The 25,901-nt window shown below is 35.8% G+C and overlaps 1 protein-coding gene across 2 annotated transcripts in view; it reads left to right on the forward strand.

The window, feature by feature from the left end:
- LOC149557754 (SIN-like family protein) overlaps positions 1 to 25,901 on the forward strand; it is a 155,728-nt gene that overhangs the window by 13,983 nt on the left and 115,844 nt on the right. For both annotated transcript variants that reach the window (XM_089832272.1, XM_089832273.1), the window contains exons 2-4: positions 11,553 to 11,621; positions 12,156 to 12,263; positions 14,108 to 14,173. In XM_089832272.1, the coding sequence (XP_089688398.1) occupies positions 11,553 to 11,621; positions 12,156 to 12,263; positions 14,108 to 14,173 (243 nt within the window). The remainder of the gene's footprint in view (positions 1 to 11,552; positions 11,622 to 12,155; positions 12,264 to 14,107; positions 14,174 to 25,901) is intronic.

A 25,901-nucleotide genomic window follows, 5' to 3' on the forward strand; every position in this document is an offset into this window, starting at 1 on the left:
TGAATATAGGCCTGAATCCCTAAAACTGGCCTCATTTTTCAACATATAGGCCTCAAATCCAATTAATATCAGCGCAAGAGGAATTTGATCCAAGCCTAGGGGCTATATTTTGAGATTCAAAAGGCCCCATGGATAGAATTAAATGTGTGAGGGTTATAATTCAAGTACAAGGGCATCAAATTCAATAGGAGAGCAACAAATTAAGTGCAGATGACGTCAATTATCAGTAAGGCCCTTTATAATTGATGTTTCTAATTAAAATTTTGTAGCCTTAAGAGGAAAATTGATCTGGAAAAGAAAGCTATTTAATCTTGTAGGTCTTTTCAAATGTCCAGACTTGGAGAAAATCACTTCAAAATAAAATTGTTTGCAGGTCTGTATAGACAGTTTGACCCACAAGGAGGCTGGAAGAAGGCAGTTTTAATCAATTTTTATGACAAATGCATGCAGAGATTGCTGATTGCAGAGATGATCAGATATAACCATACAGAATACAGTCATCCGAAGCACATTTCAGACTTATAACATGTCCAGATTCTTGGATTACATCGAATTATATTTTTTGACAGTTGACTGCTTCCGCAAATCTGATTGTTTTGAGGTGCTGCTACAACCTTTAGCTATGAAAATCAGATCTAAAACGATAAAATCAACTTCATTGAGAAAATGCAATGTCAGACCTGAGGCCTGTAAGGGCTCATGATTTAATCACAGATTTAGGCTGAGAATCAATCCAACTCAGTGGATTTCAGTTGAAAAATGAAGAGGGCAGAGGTTGGAAATTGGAGAGGTCAGAATCCGCCCACTCCAAGTCCCAAATTGGGACTTCAGTCCTGATTTCTGCCAACCTATGAGCCTCCCTTTATTGTGAAATCAAATTGCCAATGGGTATCCTTGATCAAGTTGGCTTCGAGGGGGTTAGATAAGAGGTAAGTCCGAAAGAATTAAATCATATTTAGAAGGAAATCAGGGCAGATAATTGAAAGGATGAAGATTAGAGGTTCAAGTTAGGAATGGGAATGTTCTAACAAGGGTTGAAAATTCAGAATATCTTGACTTGAATCTGAAATTAAGAATGTTGAAAATATGTTTGATTGTTGTTCAAGTCCGATAGAATTAAATCATATTTAGAAGAAAATCAGGGCAGATCATTGAAAGGATGAAGATTAGAGGTTCAAGTTAGGAATGATAATGTTCTAACAAAGGTTGAAAATTCAGAATATCGAGGGGGTTAGATAGGTGGTAAGTCCGAGGGAATTAAATCATATTTAGAAGGAAATCAGGGCAGATCATTGAAAGGATGAAGATTAGAGGTTCAAGTTATGAATGGGAATGTTCTAACAAATGTTGAAAATTCAGAATATATTGACTTGAATCTGAAATTAAGAATGTTGAAAATATGTTTGGTTGTTGTTAAGATGGTTGTACAAGTAAAGTTTCTTTCATCTAAGCATCATGCTAAAATCATGATTTGAAAAGATTGTTTTATCTTGACAATGCTCTGTTTTGTGTATGTTCATCATTTTGCCAATTTAATACAATTCTCTCCTTTGTTTCACAAGGTAACTATGAAGGAAGGAGGGCTGAATTGAGATTGACTCATTGTAGCAATTTAGATGATCATGTTAAATTTTCAAGATCGCTACAAATGTACCATGCACTGCCATATTCTTGGTACATGCGTTCCAAATGCAACATCCTCTTAGATTTATATATAGAGAATAGGCCATGACTAGACATGTCCCTTCATAGGACATGTCTATTCACTAATCAAATAATTTGAGTTACCATATTTGGTTGGTTACCATGGAATTCAAAAGTCGATTCGCCTCAAATTTGAATTCGGTTCAAAGTCAGTTCCAAATTGTTATTTCCCTATGTAATTTTCTGGAAATTTGGTTATAGGGACCTTGGATGACTTTCTGAACATCTATAGCGAATTTTGACTGGTCAAAGTGTGCCCAGAATGAATTTTATACAATTTGGGCAAATTTCAAATGCATTTCGGGGGCCAATGAGAGTGATAGGAATAGTGTTTTAACTTATCACGCATACATGTCAAATGCAAAAGAATGGTTATTGCACATGTAAGAGCATTGCATGAGTCCTTGCCCACGAGCCTTTGAACCAATGGTCAATGAACATTTGTGTTCCACTGAAGTCAAACTTACTTCTTCATGTTGTCGACATGATCCTTGCCTTTAATTTTACATAAAGATTATTATCACTATTTCTTTTAAGAGTCATTCTCCATAGATATTCTCCCAAAAGTTTATCGGTACATATTGTTAAGCAAACTTGATAGCTTTCTGGAGATGACATGTTATAAAGTTTATACAATCTAATATTTTTCTTTAGTTCAAATGTTTGACATGTTCACACCTATACTTACAATGCAATCATTCAGATCATATTTTCTTTAGTTAATTGTGAACTTCAAAATACCTAATGAGTTTTCTCATTAGTCCCTCATAAGATCATAAGGTACGTCTTCTTGACATGTCTTTCGTTCATACTTCTATTGTTAGCCATTTTTGTAGGAATTAGAATATAGTTAGACTATTTTTGATTCTGCAATAAGTATCTGTATAACTATATATAGTATATTGTATGAACCATGCTATATATATATATATATTATGTAATCTTGTATGGACGAGTCAAAACGAACCCAAATCCAACTCCAAAAAAATTTGGACGAATGTCAAACCCGAATGTCGATCCCGCATACGAACCATAATCCAAACTGACAACTTAGCAAATAATTAATATAATAATAAATTTAATCATATATATATATATATATATAATGAATGTTAATTTTCTCATATAAGAATAACCTTATATCTCAAATATAAGGAACACATATATAATAAGTTTATCCGACTGAAGCTATCAAACATCAACATATCAAAACATAGATGGTGTACAAACCCTCAATCATCATAACAACAAAAACATGCACTGCACGAACAAGTTCGAGGATTCATGGCATGTAGGATGGTTTAAGAATGAAAGCTAAACTGAAGATTCCAATCCAAGTTTGAGATGAGATTATGAAAATAGATATCAAAGAAAAAGTAATGCAAGAAAAATTAACAAGTCTACAAGTAAAGAAGAATTATCAGCAACTTGATTTGGCTTCGGGGATCCAAGTTCAATTGAACCAAGTGGAACAGTACAGTTACATGAAACTTTCGTACATCAAGGTCAAGAAGTCAAAATGAATGAAGATGGAGAAAACATGTGAAGAGGAAACAACTTGGGCATCCAAAATCTATCTAAGGCTTCATAATGTTGAGTATCAAGAGATATTCCTTATCATCAAAGGGTATTTATCAAGTCTATAGGGTAAGCATGCTGAGGTGGCACCCATTTCTTCAATCAATGAGCCAAAATTATGTTGTGGAGGAGCTTTATCATATTATGCCCAAATTCATTGAATGTGCCAAAAGAGGAAAAGTTAAAGAAAATTATCTTTTAAATGAAGATTTCTTGTAAGCCTGTGTGGCATTTTATTATTGGCTCATTGATGGGTCTCCTTTCTTGCAAGCTTCTACCTAACCTCTCTTCTTGTTGGCCCACAAAGCTTTGTAATTTCCTAAGTAGCCCATAAAGCAGTGCTCTTTTGTGATTGGGACAACATGTAATAATTGTCAGTGGAGGTTATGAACCTTAAATAGGGTTATGTTGGGTTAATCTTGGCCCTTAATCTTGAATCGATCTTGACCCTTCATTGTAGTTGAACATCCATAAAAGGCCAAGGCCTTCTCATTTGTAATTGATGAAAGTAGGAGATTAGAGATGAGATCAGATTAGAGATAGAATAGAGTAGGGGGACTTAGAGAAGTTGTTGCCATAATACTACCAAAACAATTCCTTCTTTTATTGTTGGTTTTTATGGTGAATGTTTGCGATGTTTGGAGTATTGCATGTTTTCTTCACTTAGATTAGATTTCATTTCATATTGAGTAGAAGTATAAGTAGAAGTAGATGGATGTAAGATATTGTTGAATGGTGAATAATGGTGAAGCTAATGTCCACACATTTTGTTTGTTGCTGATTGTAAGTAACAGTGTAAGGTTAGTCTAGGCCTAAATTGCAAGTGCTTGACTTCTATTGGAAATGTTCATTTAGATTGCATCTTCATAGAGTATCTAAATGAGTATTGACAATGTGAAAACCATTCCTCCATTCTTATAAGATAGCACCCTCCTATGCCTAGTTGACACGACAAAGAAAAGATTGGTTAGAGGCCCGCCCCATCACTCCATCATCAACATTGTTTTACTTTCTTGGAGTTAGATTAGCTTTCTACACCCTTTTCCTTAGCAATTTGTCATTGGAAGAAGATAAAGTCAAGTTGGTATTGAATGAGCAACGCAAGTCCCTTTGTGATAATTAGTGTATCACATCATTATAATTGAGCTGCAATCCACACTAAGGAATCTTGAGGTTGTCTCATTTTATCACACAATCTATATACATTGTTTAGCATATGAGCTTCCTTATTCAAGAGATTTGGAAATTTGGTATTTCATCTAGGGATATTAGCGGAATAAAACTCACATTAACATGTCAATTGAACTCTTTAGCTTAAGTACATATACTTTCCTTTAATTTGTTGCCTAGTAAGATCAAGGCCAATTTAGTATCCCTATTGCAAATATTATTAATTTCTTTTCCTACAAGCATTATTAGTCACAAAGTAATATTAGAAATATTAAAGATCAAGAAATCATGATAATATTCAAAATTTCAAATCAATACATCTTAGAATCATCAATATTCAGATCAATACATTGTAGCATATTCTTTGGCCAATCACATTGTGAATTCCAAGGAAACAATTGCAAATGGCTATTATCAAGGTTGGTCATCCTTGACTTCATAAAGAATGGGAGGTGGATTATCCTTCCTTTTCTTAGTCCACCTAGAGACTTGTTGTCTCTCTATGAAGTGGCACTTTGTGTTTTTGATTGATAATTTTGCCGCCCTACTATATTTTATTTTATTAGCAGGCCTCCTTCAAAAAAATTGCTCCCTTGGACTCATTTTTTCTTTTATTTTATCTTTGTCAGCCTACTACCATCTTCTATTCAATCGCTCAAGTATTATTATTTATTGAAGCTGCAATTTCCTTTGTAAGGGCAATATTCTCATGGCTGGGGCATGACAAATGACTAAAAATAAAATCTACCATTTTTAGCTTCAATTAAGTTGGAAACTTAGCTAAACTATTATTATTTTTTGATCGGTAATCGCTTTTGATTGGAGCTATGAACCAGTGGAGCCACAGTTGGGGGCCCGTGGTAATTCCGAGGTATTAACACCTCTAATATTCAGCTCTAAATACACCTAACTTCACAATCAATGCTAGAATCACATCAGCTTAGAGTCAACACCATCAGTATCGCCAATCACTTTATCGCTCCAATCATATCTCCTTATACCTCCCAATCCCTTATCACTCCATGGCAACTCCCCTTATAACTCCCGAACACAAGACGATGGTAATAGCTGCATGGATGTGTAAGCCATAAGTTGAAGAAGCGCACGTACCAACACCAAGTAGACGTAGCAAGCACAGTGGGAATAGTGGGAATGACGGGTGTTTCGAACCCAAGACCTTAATCAACTAAGGCTTGTGACAATTACCGTCACACCATGGGGTGAACCCCTTAGCTAAACTATTATTGCAGATATAAACTTAAATATATTAAAACAAAATATAAACCCTAAATAATCAAGCAAATATTTAGTCTATTTCTAGTTTGCTTTAAAAAAAAAAAAACCTTAGAAACCCTAGTTGGTTGTAATGTTTAACAATAGCATTATCAACTCTGTATCATGCTTCAAAATTCATCGATTTATCTTGAAATAACAAACCCTAATCTATTTTTCCCAAAACCTGGCACTAAGAACTTTCCATTTTATTTGGTCATATTAAATACCAATTATTACATGGTTGGGTTTACAATTGAAAGTAGACGAGTAAAAACTTTTTGATAGCTAGATTTTATATCAAATTGAATACTTGGCCCTGTGGGTTGGAATTTGAACTTTAAACCAGCATAAACTTTACCATGGTCAAACACCCTTCACAATAAATTTTTACAAAATTGGTGATCTATAATGTGCAATGTTGCTTCCTTCATGTATGTTATTGTTTTAATTATGATGCAGATGTGAATCAGTGGGTACAGAATCTTCAAATAATATCATTTTGTCTGTTATTAAACTCATGCTTCATTCTGAATTGGGGGGTTCGTTTACTTTTTTTGTTATGTATATCTGGAGGGTTTCATTTTCTAATTCTAGATCTAGAGGGGTTTCATCTTCAGATTAATTGAATTTGAAGTACTATCCTCCTTAAAGGGCAGAAGTCAAATAATAAATATTTACTTCATGTTCTCCCTTTGCCTTGCTTGGTCTTTGTTAAATATATTATTTTTTGAAGAGTCATATAACTCCTCAAATGCCTCTTTGTTAGTATAAAAAAGCTTTAATTATAATCTCATTTTATCATATTACAGTTAGTCATATTTATAGGTTGCTTGAATTGTTTAACTTCTGCAATTTATTTCACCCTTTAATATCCTTTTTGCCCTCTTGCTTTTAGGATTGAAAGCTATGACCACCTTTCTATTTTTGATTTTGTCTCATTTGAACCCTCTCAACTTACCAGCACCTCTGATCTTATTTGGTGGTTGCTGGTATCAGCAGTGGCCAAAGTGTAAGTTTCCTTTGTGCTATTCACAGTGTGTCCCTTTTTAACAGTCTTAATAAAGTATTCAATAATTCCTAATATTTCAAACTGTATTTCATGTAGTACACTTGTAATTGTCAAATATGATTCCCAAATGATTTGCGTGGTTTAGTCTTGGTTTCATTTTGAAGAGGGTAATTAGAAATCCACCCTTCTCAAGATTGTTTGTCCTTAAGTGACCACAAATTAGGATGCTCTTGGAGTTACCACTATCTCAAGTCAACCATGGAAATTTGTAAGTCTCAATGCTCAATCCTCCTTGGCATGGAGTGAGCTTCTTTTGTGCTACTTTGATATAATTAGGAATTGGAAACTCTGCATCAAGTGATCCTTCCCCAACTTTTTCAAGTTATGCTCGACTCAGTACTAAAGTGATGTCTCTGAAAGGTTTTTGTTATATGCTTGCCTCAACTTGTTTGCCAAGGTGGTCCTTAATGCCGTAATAAGGGTGATGCCACCTATATGTAGTGTCATACCACTGAAACTTTTTAATGCTGCATTAAATTACCATTACCTTTGAGCCAATGATACTGCCTTAGCCAAAATGTTTATGGATGCCTCACCATCTCGGAGAGCAAAAGTATGTTTTGGCAATCCAAGTAATTTATCACTGTACACTCTGTTTGCCCCTTCATGAAATGAAAACTGCGACAATTGTACCCTTGTATCCTCTTACAATGAAAAGTATTGCAACCTTTGCAATTAATGACCACTTGCTAACGAGTTTTTCAGGTCCTGTGGACAAGATGAATGCTATCAAACATATGTCATTTCTTCCAACAGTTGTCTATTGATGATTTTTGAAAACATTCCAATGAGACCTTTCTCCAAAAGTATCTTTTAAGTATAGCTGTCCTGGGTTTCCTTCCTTCAATTGCAGGTTACTTGAACAAAAGTTTCTTTCTGGTTACTTCTGAGGATGAAAACCCTTGGAATTGAGGATGTGGATGAATACACATCCCTTCTCATAGAGTGTTACCAAGGCAGCAGGTAATATTGTGCAAATTTGTGAAGTCTCCTTTAGAGACACTTTTGGTGATAAATTCAGAAACAAGTATGGAAGTTTTACCAGGTTTGTGCAAGGGTTCAAGAGGCATCTTATTGCAGGTCTGAAACCAGGATGCTGATTCTCAATACTTGAGAAAGGTAGATAAGTCTCAGTCCTCGTTGAAAAATTGATAATCGTGTCATAGACAGCTGACTTTTTCACAGGACTTCCTTACACAATTAGATTGCCACGTTTCTTCACGAGCCTCCGGGCAATTCATAAATGTTGGAAACTTTGAATGCTTCAATGTTTTTCTCTTGTTTCTCTTGGTATTAATGATAATTTTTTTTCATTGATTGATATCGCCATAGTTCCATGTCTTGGGCACACCTATGAGTTGTTAAGATTGACTTGAGCTGTGACTCGCCTATGACTCAACAATGTTTGAGCTACGACTTGGCAAAATTAAAAAAAACAAAGATGTTTAATGATTTTAAATTTGTTTCATGCACCTGTTATTGAATAAACCTTAAACACACTATAACATCATCAAATGTAATTTGATCACATACATATACATACATCCATCACATAAGTACAAATGTAAATTTGTAGCTGAAGGAAATAGAAAACATAGATACACAGAATTATAAATAGTCAAATGTATATAAAATCCGTGAAATCCATTACATCAAATGTTCCCAAACATATGTGTAAACAAAAACAAGTCTATGGCTCAGGCTTAGCCTTGGAGTAGTTTGTTTTTCTCCTACAAAGGTGTCTAAGGAAGGTCCTAGATGACTGACAAGCCTTGATCTTTCCTTGTGAGGTGCCATCCTGATCAACATCAACTGTACCTGTGCCTGATCGTGCTCTATCCTCCTCCTCTGCCACAGCCACAACCTCAACCTCTCTGTCTGCTTGGTCAACCCACCCATGGTCCTCATTTGTGAAATAAGATCGGTAGACTTAGTGAGCTATTCAGACTGGATCGATCTCTACTAGAGTGATCACAAAGGAGTCAAATGTCCAAAATCTGTGTGGTCCAAAGACAGAGGTTTTAATGAACGAAGACAAGATCATTCAACCTCTCCACAATCAATCTATTATGCCTCTTTGAGTGGATGTGCTCAAACGTGGACCAATGGCACTCACATTCAGAAGCGTTGGATGGCTGACTCAAAATAACAATCAAATAGAATGTCTTTTAGGGCAAAATAGAAAGCATTTGTAAAAAAAGATTGGAAAAAGTGCTTTATTTTTTGTTTTTTAATGTCATGCCTGACTGTTGCCAGCTGGGTCATAGGCCATGGACCCGAAGGGTCATGGTAGCAGACTATGAAAACATGCACAGGTATACTTGGCCTGCAGGCAGTCAGTTTTCGCACAACCTGCACCGAGTTATGAATCACTGGATATCACTGACGGATAGTGGCACCTATCTGAGCTCCTACACAGTCTTGCCTAGCAAAGAGTCTGGAAATTGAGTTTTTAAGTTGACCTCATGAGTTAAGAGTTCATAATATGATCCTTGAGATTTTGTCTGGGAAAGATAATTTTTTTTCTAATCCTTAATGCTGTTAGAAGTAGATTTTACCTGTCCCGTATTCTGGGTTTTATTTAGGATTCGTACAATTTTTGGAGGTCATGAGAATTTTCATGATTTATGTAAAAGAACTGTGTTGAATTTAATAGTTGCGATAGAGATCATCATACCTATGGCTTGCTTTATTGCTTCCGTCAAAGCTTTGTAGTTCTCTATCTTCCTTGCTTGTGCTTGTTCAGTTCTCAGTTGTGATCACATTTCAGACTAGCTTCATTTCATGACAATTATTTCCTTACCTATTGTTTGATGGTAACTTCTATGATGACGTGGCACCATATTTATGTTGGCATTGTATCCAAGCACCTTTTTTCTTGGCACCATGTGTTTCCATACTCCACAATGGCTTAGTATCGGTAGTGTGTTAATACAAATGCCGACAGTTTTCTTCTTGTTTGGGCTCGTGTCATTTATGTCACCAATTCTTATTATGGATGACAATGATAGGTAATTGTGTGTAACGGCTCATATTTTATTCTTGCTGTGTTTGTTCATATCGGGTGGACTGTTCACATTCAGCTTTTGAGGAGTGGAGTATCGTCTTCTTCTATTCTATGTATTGTGATTGCTGCATGATGGATGGTCGAACTTATTAAGACTTTAGTGTTATTGTGCCTAGGTGGTGCTCTTTCTGAGATTGTTTATTTTGCAGTTTCACTGTTATTTCAGAACTTCAATGTTCTTGTTTTGTGAGTATACAAGCACAGATGAAAACATTTTTTTATTATCTAGCTGCTTTTTATCAATGTGATCATTAAACAATTTCATTGAGTTATTGTGTTCATAGACAATTTTTGACAAAAGATCAGTCTTATTGATTGAATGTATTGAAGACTTCAATCATAAGAAAAAACTGTTGTATTGTTTATGAAAACTGGAATAAGGCACCATCTTTTGTGGGGTGGTTGTTTCCCTTGAGCAGGAAGGTTTTTCTCAGGATAGCCCAGTATTGTTATACGTTATTGTGTGTTCTTTGATTCATTTTGTTGTATATCTATTTCTGGCTCAAAACTTAACACTATGAACTTTTAGTAATTGATTAATTTTAATTTTGAAGAAATTATCTTCAGTACCGGTTTCACACCCTGCAGCCTGGATTTGGGTCTGGGCTCGCTGTGGTTCTGGGCAGGGTCTGAATTTCGGACTGTGGATCCATCTGGGTCCTTGCTGGCATGAGCCTGAGCGAATTTAGGAAGACCCGCATCAGTAGGGTCAAAAAAATGAAATAAAACAACTTAAAATAAATTTTTTATGTAACCCTAAAAGGAGCCTAATAAAAAACATTTCACTCATCTAATCTCCCATTTGCTCTCTCATTTTGCTGTACCCATTTTGCAAGTTTTAAGAGAATGTTATAGAGATTCTTCGTTCCAATGATGAGGATCAGATATAGTTGCAGCCGGGGATGAAGACAGTGATCCCTCATTGTTTGATGACCCATTTGACCCTTGAAGGGCATTTGATACTATGATCATTGATAAACTATTAAACATTTTCCATTTATCATTATGTTTCAAACTTCATTATTTGATGAACTACTCTATGTTTGAATTTTCAATTCGCAATTTAGTAATCCAATGTACGGTTTTCTTTACAATCATGAACATAGATTAATGAGTGGGTATTTAATGTTTATCTTTGACATTGGACATTGATCAATGATCAAGCAACATAAATTCATCTATGCAATGACTAAGTTTTGCAATTATGCCTGTTTCTCTTATTTTTTTGTATATATAATGCGCACACACACACACTCATGAACCCACCCATGAACCCAAATGGGAATTTTTTTTGCCCATACCCACGAACCCGAACCTGAATCCATCCCCAAACTTGAATTGGTAACTTAGGAAAATATTCTTCCCCGATTCACAATTTAATAAGTTTGTCATGTGCAGTACAGAATTTCCAATCTATTTTCTTTATCTTCAGTGATAAATGCAGTTGAATCTAGCGTTTGTTTTACATTTATAAAAAATGTTTGCTCTTGTACATCTGTATAAGTTCTTTGTGTTATCATCTGGGTGAGTGCCCTCAGTTATAATTGAGCCACAATCTTTGGATCCAATACATTGTGTCATGGTTCTGCTCTGTGCTCTGTGTATTGTTTTCCTCAGTCTATGCATATAATTATTAATTGTAGCTGGTCCAACAGATTTCTTAATAATTTGACAAATCTGTTTTTACAGCTTTATCTGATGCAGTATCCCCTTCGCCCTCATTGGCGGTCATATGGACTGAAAGAAAGGTGTGAGGAGGTATGCTTGTTCAAATGATTTGCATTGCTAGATTCTTGAATGTTATAAATTTGTTTTGATTCTTATCTTCATCTAGTGGTCAGTGGCTGTGCTGCTGAAAAATTCATGACAGCAGTAAAATGCTCCCACAGGAGCTAGAATTTGCAGCCTCTATATCGATTTTTAGAAATCTATCCAAAACCACTGCTAAAATTTTTCAAGGAAAATTATAAAAAACATCATTTTCAGGTTACCATTTGACATTAAAATAAAAACTATTATAAATATGATATATTTCAAAGGGGTCTTGAGAAGCTGCTGCATATCTCCCTCTTAACAGTTGCTGCTTCATTTAATGTGAAATACCTGATTCCATGGAACTTGCTGGGACAGAAATTGGAGCTGGTAGCTCCTTATGACAATCAGATTTCAATCTTTAGTGTTATGTCATGTCATCTATTATTTTTTGAAGTGTTTATAAAGAAGTTCTAATTGCCTGTAATGAAGAAGCTCTTTAGAATCCTAATGAAGTTGATGTAATATTTACTTGTCTAGGTGAGGGTAAAAAGCAAACAGTCAAGACTTGAAGTTGATCTGTTTCTAGAAACAGACGAAGAAAATTATGATCATGATGCAAAAGAACATCTGAAAATTACAAAACAGGTTGGGCCTCTTTGATGCATCTACCTTCATTTGCTGTTCTGAAATGTAACATTGCTTGCAAAAGTTTTTCCATTAAGGGTGATGAAGTGTCTTTGATTACTGCTATACGATGCATCATTAAATTACATTGTAAGAAGTACAATTCTTCTCGAGGCAACTTTTTAATATGTTTTACGAATGTAAAAAACTAAAAAGCACTTTTTGATTTTGTAATGCAACTTTCATCTTAAAGAAAGATTAGTTATTTGATCTATTGATAATATCCAATGCAACTGGCCTAATCTTTAAATCTGGTCTACATGCCATTCAAGCTGAGTGACTTTCATTGCTTTTTTGGTGTGAAAATCACATCTACTTATTTATCAATTTTCCATTGATTACTGCTTTGTATAAGATTAGTACTTATTAACATACACAGGCAATCCCTCAGTAAGCTTCTTGTTGGCACATTAGATTTTGAAAGCAGAACAGTAGGCTAGAAAACTAGAAGACAAGTGATTATGATAGGTGCACATGATTTTCATTAGTTTTTTACCCAGTAGTAAAACATATGTTGATGTCAGGCAGCACTATTTTCCACACATATGTATACATATACAATTATATATATGGTTCATTTATTCTATTTGATTTGGATCTATTATCTCAAAAATCATTTAAGTCCATGATTCCTCAAGATTGAATAAGTCATGGTTTGTTGTTTCATTTATTCTATTTTATTTGGATCTATTATCTCAAAAATCATTAAGTGCATGATTCCTCAAGATTGAATAAGTCATGGTTTGTCAAACTGAGAATAATATGTTTCTAGGATTTTTATTAACAATACCATTATCTAAGCAACTCTTTAAAAGTTTAAAGTTGCCTGGCCTATGATGGGTTTTGTAGAATGGTTACAGTACACACAATATGAATTCAATGTTACCAGTATCAACATCAGAAACCATTACCAATGACAAGCATACCAATTAATTGCGAGGGAACACAATATTCTTTATTGATTACCAAAAATAACAAGTATATCATTCCTGTTCCAATGTTCTTAAATAGTGCCCGGTTGGTTAGGGACACCAACCCACACATCCCCTCGCTCCCTGACTATCCAAACCCATTACTAATTATGTTTGATTACATTATTGTTTTATTATGCCCTACAGGTTTTGTGCTACTTTTTTTTTGGTCAAAGATCCATGTGAGCATATGAATGCACTGAAAATCTCTGAATCAGAGGGAGATCTGACCAACTTTATTCAAGTATCAACATGCTTGTTGTCTCTCAAATATTGGTGTCTTCATGCATGGATTTCTCTGGGGAATTAAACAACTCCATGTATTTAAACTTAATGAGCCCTTCTTTACTTGTTAATGTGAAGCAATCCTGCTTTGCTAAGCCTAATTAATTATTTTATAGGCAGAATGTGTCAAAAATTTCTTCCAGTTCTTTCCTTTTTCAATTAGCTACCATGGACACAACTGATAGTCAAATTTTAGTAGTAGTAAAATATTTCACTACATTGTACCATAACTACTTAATCAGGGAATTTTTGGTTTGATATAAATTGTCAAGAAAGGATGCTCATTCTAGTAGGAAAGCTTCTTTGTTAGTGTGGAGGCTGGATTGTCGTAAGTGCAACATTTTTCTATATTTTCTTTAATTCAAATGATTGACACAAAGGCCTTTAAACTGTAAGTAGAATATGTTGTAAATTGTGATCACATGTGATTTTCATGAAGTCAAAATGAGTAAAAACTTGGGATTTGATGACTTTTACTGTTTAAAATCAACTTATCGAACTCACTGCTTACAATGTTCTCTTTGTTTTTTTGTTACATGAATGCAAAAGACATTGACTTCGTCAAAGACCCCACTTTCAACTGGTCATGCTCTTGGAATATTACAAGGAAACAAGGTATAATATATTGGAAGCTTAATGGTGAGGTGCATGAGAATCTTTTTTTCCCCTTTTCTTTTGTGGGCATCTCAAATATCTTTAGCTCTGGTGGTTGAATCATGTCTTTTTAAAAAATTGCTAAATTTATCAGTTTGCATTGAATTAAGGCAAGAAGAGGCAGTGACATTAGGGACAGCCATTCTCTACAAGTTCAAGTGACTAAAAAAGAAAGGTTGCTACCATACAAACAAATTTTGATCTTCTCAAGGATTTTTCTAAATTAAACTTTTTATGATGTCCAAACCTACTGGAGCAAATATGCAAATGTCAGGTCAATGTTGTGGTAGTGCTTGCCTTGAAAGCCATAATGGACATAGTGAATATTGTAGTGGTAGTGCATATGCAATAGATGAGAGTCAGTAATAATTACATGTCTAATTATCAATAATATGTTGACAAGCCAATATTTGTTTGCGAAGATGCTCAAATTATTATTGAAGCTTAGTCACCCTAGGGCCTGTTGGTTCCCAAAAACGCATATTAGAAATCAAAGAGCTTGCCACTTCTCTAGTAGGATTTCGCAACCAATTCTGGCTAATGAATGAGAATCACCTTGATTCCCCTACACTTTAGGCTCCGCTACACACAGGCGGGTAGACCTTCACCTCAAACGCTGACTGCTTGGTTCAAGGCTATTCTATAGCGAATTTAAGCTTTGGAGTTCTCCAAGTGGCAAGGTCTTTTAACTCGATTAGTATAGAGTTATGCGATAGTTTGAAATGAATGTTTTGTATAAGGTTTCAACAATGGATTTGAGGTTTGTAAAAAACAAGTTATAGATTTTCTGACTTAAAATATAAATCCAATACTTCAATGATAAAAGACCAGTGCTTTAGCTTTGAAATGAATGTTTTGTATAAGGTTTTAACAATGGACTTGAGGTTTGTAAAAAAGAAGTTATAGATTATCTGACCTCAAATATAAATCCAATACTTGAATCATAAAAGACCAGTGCTTTAGCTTTGAAATGAATGTTTTGTATAAGGTGTTAACAATGGATTTGAGGTTTGAAGAAAGGAAGTTATAGATTTTTTGACTTCAAATATAAATCCAATACTTCAATGATAAAAGACCAGTCCTCTAAACTAGTATAGATTGCGTTTTAACTCCTAAAGTCAGGGAGACAGATTGGACACAGATTCGGAAACAATTAAATATTTCACAATATCTGCGATGATAGAGTTTAAAATGCCATAGATGACCTCGTCCACTTATCTGACATAAATTGTTTGCAGAATTAAAAAAATGATTATAAAAGACCAATCAACTGCAATTTAGTTCTCCATGCCATTTTAATAATTTAAAAACAAAAAAATTTTATTTATCATTAAAAAATAATAAATAAAATTTATATTACAAAGCCAAATTTAAAATTCCTTATCCCTCCTTCCAAGTAAAATATTTCTTCTTCTAATTGCTTGTCAATGTCGAATATGGGTCTTCTTTTATATAAAATACCCCCATATTATATTCTTATCAAAACAAGAGATTTAACATTTCCAGTCCAAAGTTTGTCTTTTCATTAATCATTCCTTTTAGTTTAACTTTAATTATTTTAACTTTCTTCTTATCAGACTCACGTGTAATCTTTTCTTTCCATATTAGTTAAGCCATATTTAAAGACTTATGTTTGCTGAGGATGATATTATTATGAAGACTTATAGTCTTCATTGCCTTCATTGATGTCTGGCTCAGAAAATATTGCTGCCTTATAATATTTTTTATTACCACTTACGCATCTAGTTGTGTATCTGTGCATCATCTGTCTTCCTTATCGGGTTCATGGAGACTCAACATCTATATCAGAGTAAACATCAACTTCTGAAAATATTGCTAAGATCCATGTCATGTATAATTATTGCTAACTTGGCTTTTCTACTGTATTTATCGCTTTCGTGTCTAGGACATTCATTGCTTTAATTCATACACATGGGTGACTAGATTTTGCTGAATATTTTTGCTCAAATTTCCTCCATCAGTCACTTCTTATTAAGTATGGGGCAGTTAGTTTGTCTATCGCTGCAGGTAATTTTGTCTTTCTATCATTGTTTATTTTCTCTTTGACACAATCACCGATTCTCAAATACTTGCCATTTTAGAGGGAACTATCTGCCATCAACAATTCTTTGTTAAGTAATATTGATGGGCTTGTCAAGTTTGTTTTAGCCAGTGATTGATAAACAATGCTTGAATATGTCTGGTACTGTTGGAAGGAAACAATATTTCAGGTTTGGAACGCATGATTGGGAATGGCTTGTAGGAGTCATTATCGTGCTCGCAAGTATTCTCTTCAGGCATCTAATGATGGCACAACTTATAGGTACAGGCAACTGCCGTAGACTTGGAGAACTGATGGTTGCATCGGTATTGAAATGAATCAGCAATCCCCATGATATTTTGGTGCTTCATGCTATGCTGATGTAGTATTTTATAGACTCATGTAAACTGGAGATTAGTATGCATTCAATTGATGATATATTCGCGCAGTCTTAATGATATACATATATTTCTCAGTTTTGATTTACTTCCTTTTGAATTCTGCCATCATGAGTCTGATTAGTAAGATTCACCTTTCCAGTATACCGTTCAGTGTTTCTATTAAACTTCCTTACTGCCGTCTATGCTTCAGTCGGGGTGTGACATTTACAGAGCTGAGCAATTTCTTCAAATAACTTTATATATTATATTGATACGTTTTTATGCTCTGTGTTTTTATCTATTTCTGAATTATGAGATTACACTGTTTGACATCCTTTGTATCGCTTCTGAATGTTGACATTGGCTAAAATGATAACTCATATATGCTGCTATATGTAACATGGTCTTCTTCATATGCAATTACAACTATGTAAGGTCACTGCAACTTATCTATATCATGCCATAAACGAAGTGCCTCTTTATTAGTTTTTGCATTAGTCAACTGTGATTTTCAATGCATCTTTGCTGAAGGCTTTGTGGTATTTCTGAAGCAATATGTGAAAGCCGTGTATTATCCATCCCTTCAGCTGAGAGTGCTACTGCAGTTGGGCTATCTCCATCACTCACAGTCCTGACTAACTTGACAAGCTATGGAGCAATATTTGTAGCGAAATTTGATTTCACCAAGCTGGGGATACCAGACAAAGCTGCACCTGTTCTAATGCGTGAAGCCTTTGCATCTCCTTCTGTTCGCCAAATTATAGGATCCAATCTTCAGCCTTATATGAATCTAACGAGTCAGAAATATCGGTCAGTTCAGATTGAGAACTTTGGCCTGAGTCCAGCTGAACCCAACCTCTCCTTAGACTTTATATTCCCATGAAGATTAAGATTTACTCCATCATTAGAATGAAACATCAACAATGTTGATCCATCAAGTACTTTGCTTGTAGTAGGATTAATGTGAAAATATCGGGTGCATAAATGGAGGCCTTAATTTTTTGTAAAAATTAGGTTCCATCAGGGGCCTGGGCTATGAAGATTGAGAGTAAGTGCTATTCTTCAAACATTGTCTGATGGATGCTTCAAATTTTGAAATGTTGTAGACTTAGGCATTGAAATATTTGTTTTATATTATTTTGCATTTGTGTTTGTAAACTCTGTTTTCTACCTGGCATGCTTTGAAAACTATGATCAATGTAATGTTTATTATATTGGTAGTTCATATGCAATAGATGAGGGATGATAATTATGTCGAGAGGCATAACCTCCAGTGGCAGCAGAGGAAGAAGCATCTGATGTAGTGATTGAAAGAAAAAGAAAAAAGTATTTAGAGCCAACATTTATTTTTTAAATATAAAGACCCTAAATCTAAAGTAACTAGAATACAAAGTGAATAAAATAGCTCTTTAGTTAAAAAAATAAAGATGCCAAGGTTTTTAGGTATGCTATAAATTAAATTTAAATAGCTTTATTGTAATATAAAGTAAAAATGCCAAATTTCAAAAAAAAGCAAAATAAAGTATCTTTTAAGTGGAAAAGAGAAAATTGTAACAAGCTAAAAATTCCACTCTTATTTAATTGATTTAACTAACAAAATAACATTTCCTTTCAGAATCACACAAAGGACAGCTATAACGACCAACATATCATATTCACATGAAATACAATAACAACCCCAAATTATACATTCAAATGAAAAGAACGACAGATTTAACTGATTAACTGATTCTTAATCCAATGAAAGAATAACTAATTTAACTATAATAGCCATCTAAACATACATATATTAGAAATGTGGTAACATTAAAGTAAGGTACCCGAGAAGTAGTTATCTTGCATGCAAATCATATCCTTGTGTTGTGCAAGCCTTGGCATCTAGAAAAGAGGAGAAGCATTGCCAAGGGCTTAACCTCCCAACCGCGGACCTTTAAGTATACCCACACAATCTCTACTGAGAAATGCCCTCCCTACCCTGGGATTAGGCTTGGGACACCACTATCTTGCCACCAAGCATTTTGGTTTTAGAGTGTCGCCCAGGCATCCAGCTAGGCTATGGATATCGTCCATCAACTTAACTGTCAACTGCTAGCAACCTTGACCTCTAGTGATCATAGTAGCAAACATGACACTAACCTAACTTGACCAAGGATTCGTATAGGCACTATGTACCCAATCACCCACCGCTCCGCTTGACAAACAAGATTTATACATTGGACTACCATGAGCTGGCTCAATTTAAAACATTTTCATTACTTGCTTCTTAGTTACTGATTTTATTTCTCTTATCATACAAGGATAACCCATGGTTCAACAATTATTATTTTACACTCTTCATCTTGACCTTGCTGGTCTTCCTTGATGAATTCCTGTGGTGATTGTCTAAGCATTGTTTAATCACAACCGATTACATTTTGCCCAATTTGGGCTTAAGGCTTAAGAAAAGATTCATGATACCTTTTAATTTATTTCCCGACTCTACATGAGAGTGTTGTCTCTTTATCTCAGAGGATATATAGCAGATACCCTTGTATAAGCTTTGCACCGGTTGGATCTCATTCCAAGTGAAAACAAAAATCATGAAAGGAGACACTATTACAGGTTGCAACAAATTACTTGACGCTTGTGCATATTTGCAAAATTAGACATAAATAAAATAAATAATTCATTCATAGCTAGGCTTTAACAATGATTATCATTGCCCTTCTTATGACTCATTACGGAGTAAAATAAAATACGAAGTTAGCTAGCTATAGAGCAAGAATGCTGGTTTTGGGAATGGGCACGAAAGGAAATGGGATTTCTGACTGCCAAAACAGTGTTGGATAGAAGATGACTAGCAAACAGCGAGAGACATCCGGGCCTAACGGAGCGAGTTCTCGTGAGTCTCTGCCGCAGTGGGGGCGTTTTCACCTGCTTGTCTTTTTGCGGGAAAGGAGGGAAGAGGAAGCAGATGTGACCCGTGAAAGAGGAATCCGGGTGTTGAATTTCAATTTCTATTCAACAGCATGCAGCAGCCAAGGTAGGGCCGGCAACAGCGGCAATCAGTGCAAGGGCAGATTTGGTTTGGTCGACAATTTTGGCAACCAGTGGGCCCAGTCATCCAGTGCTAAAGGCTTTGCTATTATAGTGGGTCCATATTTGCGAGATTCCAGAGGTAGATCCCAGGTACACCTTTTCCCTTATTCTTACCTCTTACATTTCAGGCTACACCTGTTCAGGCTTCCTGTATTACTTCTCCTGGCTTTGGTAAATTTACAACGGTAAAACTACATAAAGAATCTATATCAAGACACCAGTGGGTACGATATGGTCCCCATGGAAGGAACAAACGAGGAAATCATAGAAACACCTGCAGAGAAGACACTTGTACAAGTATCATTGATTGATCAACCAAAGATAATAGAGGCACAGCCAGAACTAGGTGGGTCCACCTTGCAAAACACAGGATCTGTCAGTAACAGGGTGGCAGAGAATTTGATAGTCAGGGCACCTGTAACAGCAGAACAACAAACTAATCTGGGAGAAGCAACAAAACACAATGACATCTCTGGTAACAGTGGCTTGGTCCTGACATACGGGGATAGTTTAATGCACAACAGCATCATCAAGTGGAATCAAGGGAGCTTCCTCATTCTTCTAGGACCCTCAGCCGGACACGCAAGTTCATTCAATCTTGGACGGACAAATGGTAATTTACCCACAAACACTTTGAGCTTCTCACAAGCCAGTGGAACACCCATAGGAGGAAACTACACCTATGTGAACGCCAAGCAATATAAAAGAATAATTAGGCGGAGAAAGATACGAAAGTTTAAAAATGCAAAAAGAGGGAAGTTAGCAGCTTTACTTCCGAAACCGATTCCACATACCTCAGACAGCTCAAGGGAGGGAGAAATAAATCTGAGGTCGACTGAAATCTCTGAAACAATTAAGTGGTTTGATAATATCAGAGATATTAATGGCAAAGAGAAGACAAATAATTCTCAGGTGATAGACACAGTGGAAGATGGGCTGCCAAATAATTACAGCCCCACAAGGACACCTATGACGTGGTATCCAGACATCTTTGTGAACGATTTGGTAGCTATGAAAGAAAGGGTGTGGGCACTTGAAGAGAGGAGCTAGATAGAAAGTATCACAATGAAAAGAGTTACTGAGGATAACTGGAAATTGGCGGCGGAGGTCAAGTCACTTAGAGAACAAATTCAAAAATTGCAATTTAATATGGAAAAAGGAGAATATGAAATAATATTGTTAAAGAAAGAAGTAGGAGAAAAGAGGACAGCAGCAAGTACTACGGGAGAAGGACAGGCTACAGAAGGAGATAAAAATCCGCAAATGAAAAATATACAAGATGCCATGGCCAATATGGAAATAAAAGAGAATCAACTCAGAGAACAAATTGAAGAAGTTAGATCATGGGCTAACATAGTAAAGGGACCAGCAAACACTCCTATTGACAACACAAAAAAGCAAGTTCGAAGATAGATTAGAGAGGAAAAAGAAAGAAATGAGAAAGCAGCAAATATCGTCATCAAAGGGCTACGAGACTATGGAGAATAGGAGAAAACAATGGATTTAGTTAAAGACTTCTTTAAAGACCAATTAGATTGGCATGGAACAATCATACAAGCAAAAAGAATCGGAAAATGGATTAGAGGAGGCAAAGACAGACATGTTAGAGTGACAATGAGGAATACAGGAGATAAAAACAACATTTTCAGCAAGAGGAAGTTTCTTAGAGGCACACACATATATCTCGATGATGACCTCACTGTAACTCAGCAAGAAGAAAGGAGGCAGGAATGGGAAAAAGTGAAAACAGCAAGAGATAACGGCAAGTGGGCGTGGCTAGAAAACGTCAAAGCCCAAATCAGCGACAAAATCACACGCAATAAATAGGAACTCGGGCCCACCAGGAACATTTAACTATAGTTAGCTGGAACTATAGAGGTTATCCTTGGAGAAGAGGACCTGGGTTAGGGCCGATAGCTAAAGATAATGACATCATTATGCTTACTGAGACGCATGAGCATGATGGATGTAGGGTTCCAGATTTTGAAGGGTATAAGAAGGTATCACTGTGGAATGAGAAGATAGATAATGGTAAGGGGCATGGAGGCATTACCGTTCTAATAAAAGAAACTTGGAGCAGATTTGTAAACTTAGAGAAAGAAGATGTAAACAAGCAATATATTTGGATTAAAATAACAGAGAATCAGATTTCTACAAGGGTGGCTGTCTGTTACTTTGCCCCAAAAGGCTCAAAAATGTATAAAAAGCATAGATTGGATCGAGAATACCCATTTGCTGCACTCAAAAAAGACATAGCAGCCTTTAGCTCTCTAGGGGAAGTAATGATAATAGGGGATTTCAATGCTAGAACAGCAAACAACCAAACTCTCAATCTTAAGGAGAGTTACAATGAAAGCAGAGACCCAATTTGGCTTGAAGAAGAAGGGACACAAAAATGGGAAAGATCTTTACAGGATAGCATGGGAAAGATTAATCATTTTGGTGCGGAATTACTAGGTTTATGCTGCCTATATAAGATGGTCATATGTAATGGTTTGGAAAAGTGGCCTAAATCAGGTGGAATCACATGCAAAAGATGCAATGGACAAAGTGTTGTTGACTATGTAATATGCTCGCAAGAATATGTCGCAAAGATAATTAACTTTGAGATAGAGGACTGCCCCATGGAGCTAAAATCTGATCATAACCCCATCTTGATAAGGGTGGCCACTCACTTTAAAGATCAAAATATTGTCCCAAAACCTTTACAAAAGAGGAAGATGATTCTGATTGGCAAAGTTTTAATGACACAAGAAAACCATGCTACCTTCCAAAACTCTCTTTTGCGGCTGTCTAGGTTTCTAGGAAACCATCCTGAGTCTGATAAACATCATTTCATGGACAAGGATAATCTTGTTCTTACTATCATTAAAGCACTGGAGGAGTGTAAAAGATCTAGGGCCACAAGAGAAGCCAAGAACACTTTTTCGGCCAATCTGTGGTTTGATGAGGAATGCAAAACGGCAAAAAGAAATTGGAAAAAGAACATAAATAAAGAAAGTAGAAAGGAGTATGATCAGCTGATTAAAAAGAAGAAAGGAGAGTATGTAAACAAGAGAAGAATCAAGTTGATTAATCTTGGTAAAAACAACCCCGGAAAGTTTTGGAAAGAACTTCAGTAGAGAAAAACTCAGATAGAGAACAACATAACAGGAACCAAATGGCTGGAATATGCCAAGACTCTCTACGAGTGTGATCTAGGAGAACGTAGAACCATGGAAACAGAGACTACAGGGGAGTTATTCAGCGAAAAGGATATTATCCAAGGCATAAGGAGGTTAGCTGCCGGTAAAGCGCAAGATATAGATGGGCTTCAAGCTGAATACTGAAAATGGGGTGCTGAAAGCCTCACACCACACATCACTAAAATTTTCAACAGTGTCAATAGAGAAGGTTTCCCTGTAAAATGGACAAGTGTGGTGATCCCACTCCACAAAAGTGGAGATATAAATAATCCTTCTAATTACCGAACCATCATGATCAATCCACTATTTAGCAAGTTATTTGGTAGCTTGGTAGAACAAAAAATCAGCAACTGGGCTGAAACGGAAGGCAAACGTGCAATAGAGCAAGCAGGCTTTAGACCAAAACACTCTACTATAGATCATGGCATCACTCTTAGACACTTGATTGAGAAAGTTTGAGACACTCTGGGGAACGAGGCTTTTTGTTGTTTCGTGGACTTTAAAAAAGCATTCGACACAGTGCCACGTAATAAATTATGGGATAGAATGGAAGAGTTGGAAGTTCCTAAAGAACTTAGGTCAGCGGTTTACAGATTATATGAGCAGGTCAAAGCTAAAATCAGAATGACAGAAGGGCTATCAGAAAATTTTGATAGCAACATCGAGGTTAAGCAAGGGTGTCCGCTATCTCCAACATTGTTCGGGCTCTATATTGACAAGTTAGAAGAGTGTATAAACAAGACCAAGGGTGAGGGGGTGTAGCTGGCCCACTTTGTGATAAGATTGCTCTTATATGCAGATGATCTCATAATTCTTGCTAGAACAGCTAAAGGTTTGAAAGAGCACTTGATAGCACTAGAAAGTTTTTGTCATGAAGTAGGAATGCAAGTTAACACTAGCAAAACCAAAATTATGATCTTCTTGCTGAAGAAGAATAGGAGCATACAAGACGTGTTTCTATTTGAAAATAGACCACTTGAGATTGTGGAAGAGTACAAATACTTGCGCATTGATTTTCATAACAAACTTAATTGGGATGCTTGCAGATCAAAAAGGATCCAAGGGGGCTGGAAGGCATTATACTCTTTACAAAACAAGTGTAGGAACGCAGAATTATGGGATTGGACGACCATGAAAGCTCTTTTTGGTTTGCTGGTCACTCCGGTTATTCTATACGGATGTGAAGTGTGGGAAGGTAGTATGTCCGAACAGAAATGGCGGCAAGTAGAAAGAATTCAAATACACTTCATCACATGCAATCTTAAAGTCAAGACCATAGTTCCGTATGAGATCCTTTTGGCGGAGGTGGGTTCCTTTCCATTAGAGGCCGTTGCTTTGGTCCGAATGATAAGCTACTTAAAGAAAACCCAAGGGCTGGAAACACATCGTTGGCCCAAGTTGATCATAGAGGGAAAACTTGTGAGGCGGAAAAGCACATGGATGAAGCAAAATGACAAATGGATGCAAAAATGGGATATCAACATCCAAACTTGCTCGGATAACATTATAGAGATAAAAAAGTTTGTCAATGAAAAATTTCGCAATATTTTGTGGACAAGACGCATAGGGCGGAAAAAATCTTATTACATTAAAGAATTTAATCCCACTTCTAATCATGATGAAAAGGCCTATATAAGAGCACCTATTAACTAGAAAGCAAAAATGTTGATGGCACAACTTCGAACTAGTTCACATCAGTTGCGATGTGAAACTGGTCGGTGGCAAGTTCCAAAGGAAGAGTGGGCAGACAGAACATGTTTATTTTGTAATATGGGAATAGTTGAGATAGAGCAGCACTTTGTCAAAGACTGCCTGGCTTACAATGACATCAGATCTGGTTATACAAAAATACTGTAGAACAAGGACTTCAACTATTTATTCGAGGAAGATCAAGTGAAGAGAGCAGCGGATTTGATTACCAAACTTCAGAGAAGGAGAGACAAGTTAACCGAAACTTTACAACTGACTAGTTCCGCTCCTGACTCGGGAGGGTGATTGCATGGGTCCCATAGACTACTTTAGTCTCGTGGACGTCATTAAAATCTATCATATCATATCTTTTAACTCCCAGGCTAAGATTTACGAGCCTCTTATATCAATTTGTAAAGAATACAAATAAACTGAAATATTGCATGACCTGGCAGTAATATCGTTTCCTTGAATGCTCAGATCAGCCCCTAAGCAATTGTTGGTAGATTTGAAACCAGGGTTGTAAACGTAGAGTAGAGAAATATATGTTATAGCCTCCAATATGACTCACAACACTTCTGTGCTTGTGATATCCAACAGGGATGCTCGGCACGATATGACAAGGTATCTGCAAAGAGATTTCACGGTACTATGTGAAATGTAGTAACAACAATGATGCATTGTTCGAATAAATAATTCAATGCAATGGAGTTGCAAATGTATGCAACTGTGAGGTAGCATGAAATGAATTGTAGGCAACATGTGAGTGTGAAATAATATGAAAGGTGTTGCAGATAGCAGGTGATTGTGAAGTAGTATGGAAGTGTGATATCTTTGATATGGTGTTGCAAATGATTTCATTAGGAACTATCACACAGATAAAATCTTTTCTTTCTCGGTTGCATGCTCGGTTACAAGCAAGAAGGTAAAGGATGGCAAAATAATTACAAAGAGCCATCAACAACTTATGTTGCAGTATTATAAAACTAAAATGGCCATTGAAAAAGATATAAGAGCCTAATGACGAAAATATAAGAAATATGGCCACTCATGATATAATATTAAAACCATGACAAGGTTGGAAAATTAAATTTTCATTCTAAATGTGTTAAATTAAAAAATACCATGCTATATCTACCTATATTTGTGTATGCATGTACACACCTATATATATATATATATATATATATATATATATATGCGTGATATTCTAAACAAACATATCTAGTGTATATGTCATATTCTAAGTGGGTGTATGCGTTCATGTATGCCTCATTTGAATTTATGCATACATACATATATGTGTATATACGTGT

This window comes from Cupressus sempervirens, chromosome 5, assembly GCF_028749045.1.
Source record: "Cupressus sempervirens isolate cs-2001-9-10 chromosome 5, ASM2874904v1, whole genome shotgun sequence".
NCBI lineage: Eukaryota > Viridiplantae > Streptophyta > Pinopsida > Cupressales > Cupressaceae > Cupressus > Cupressus sempervirens.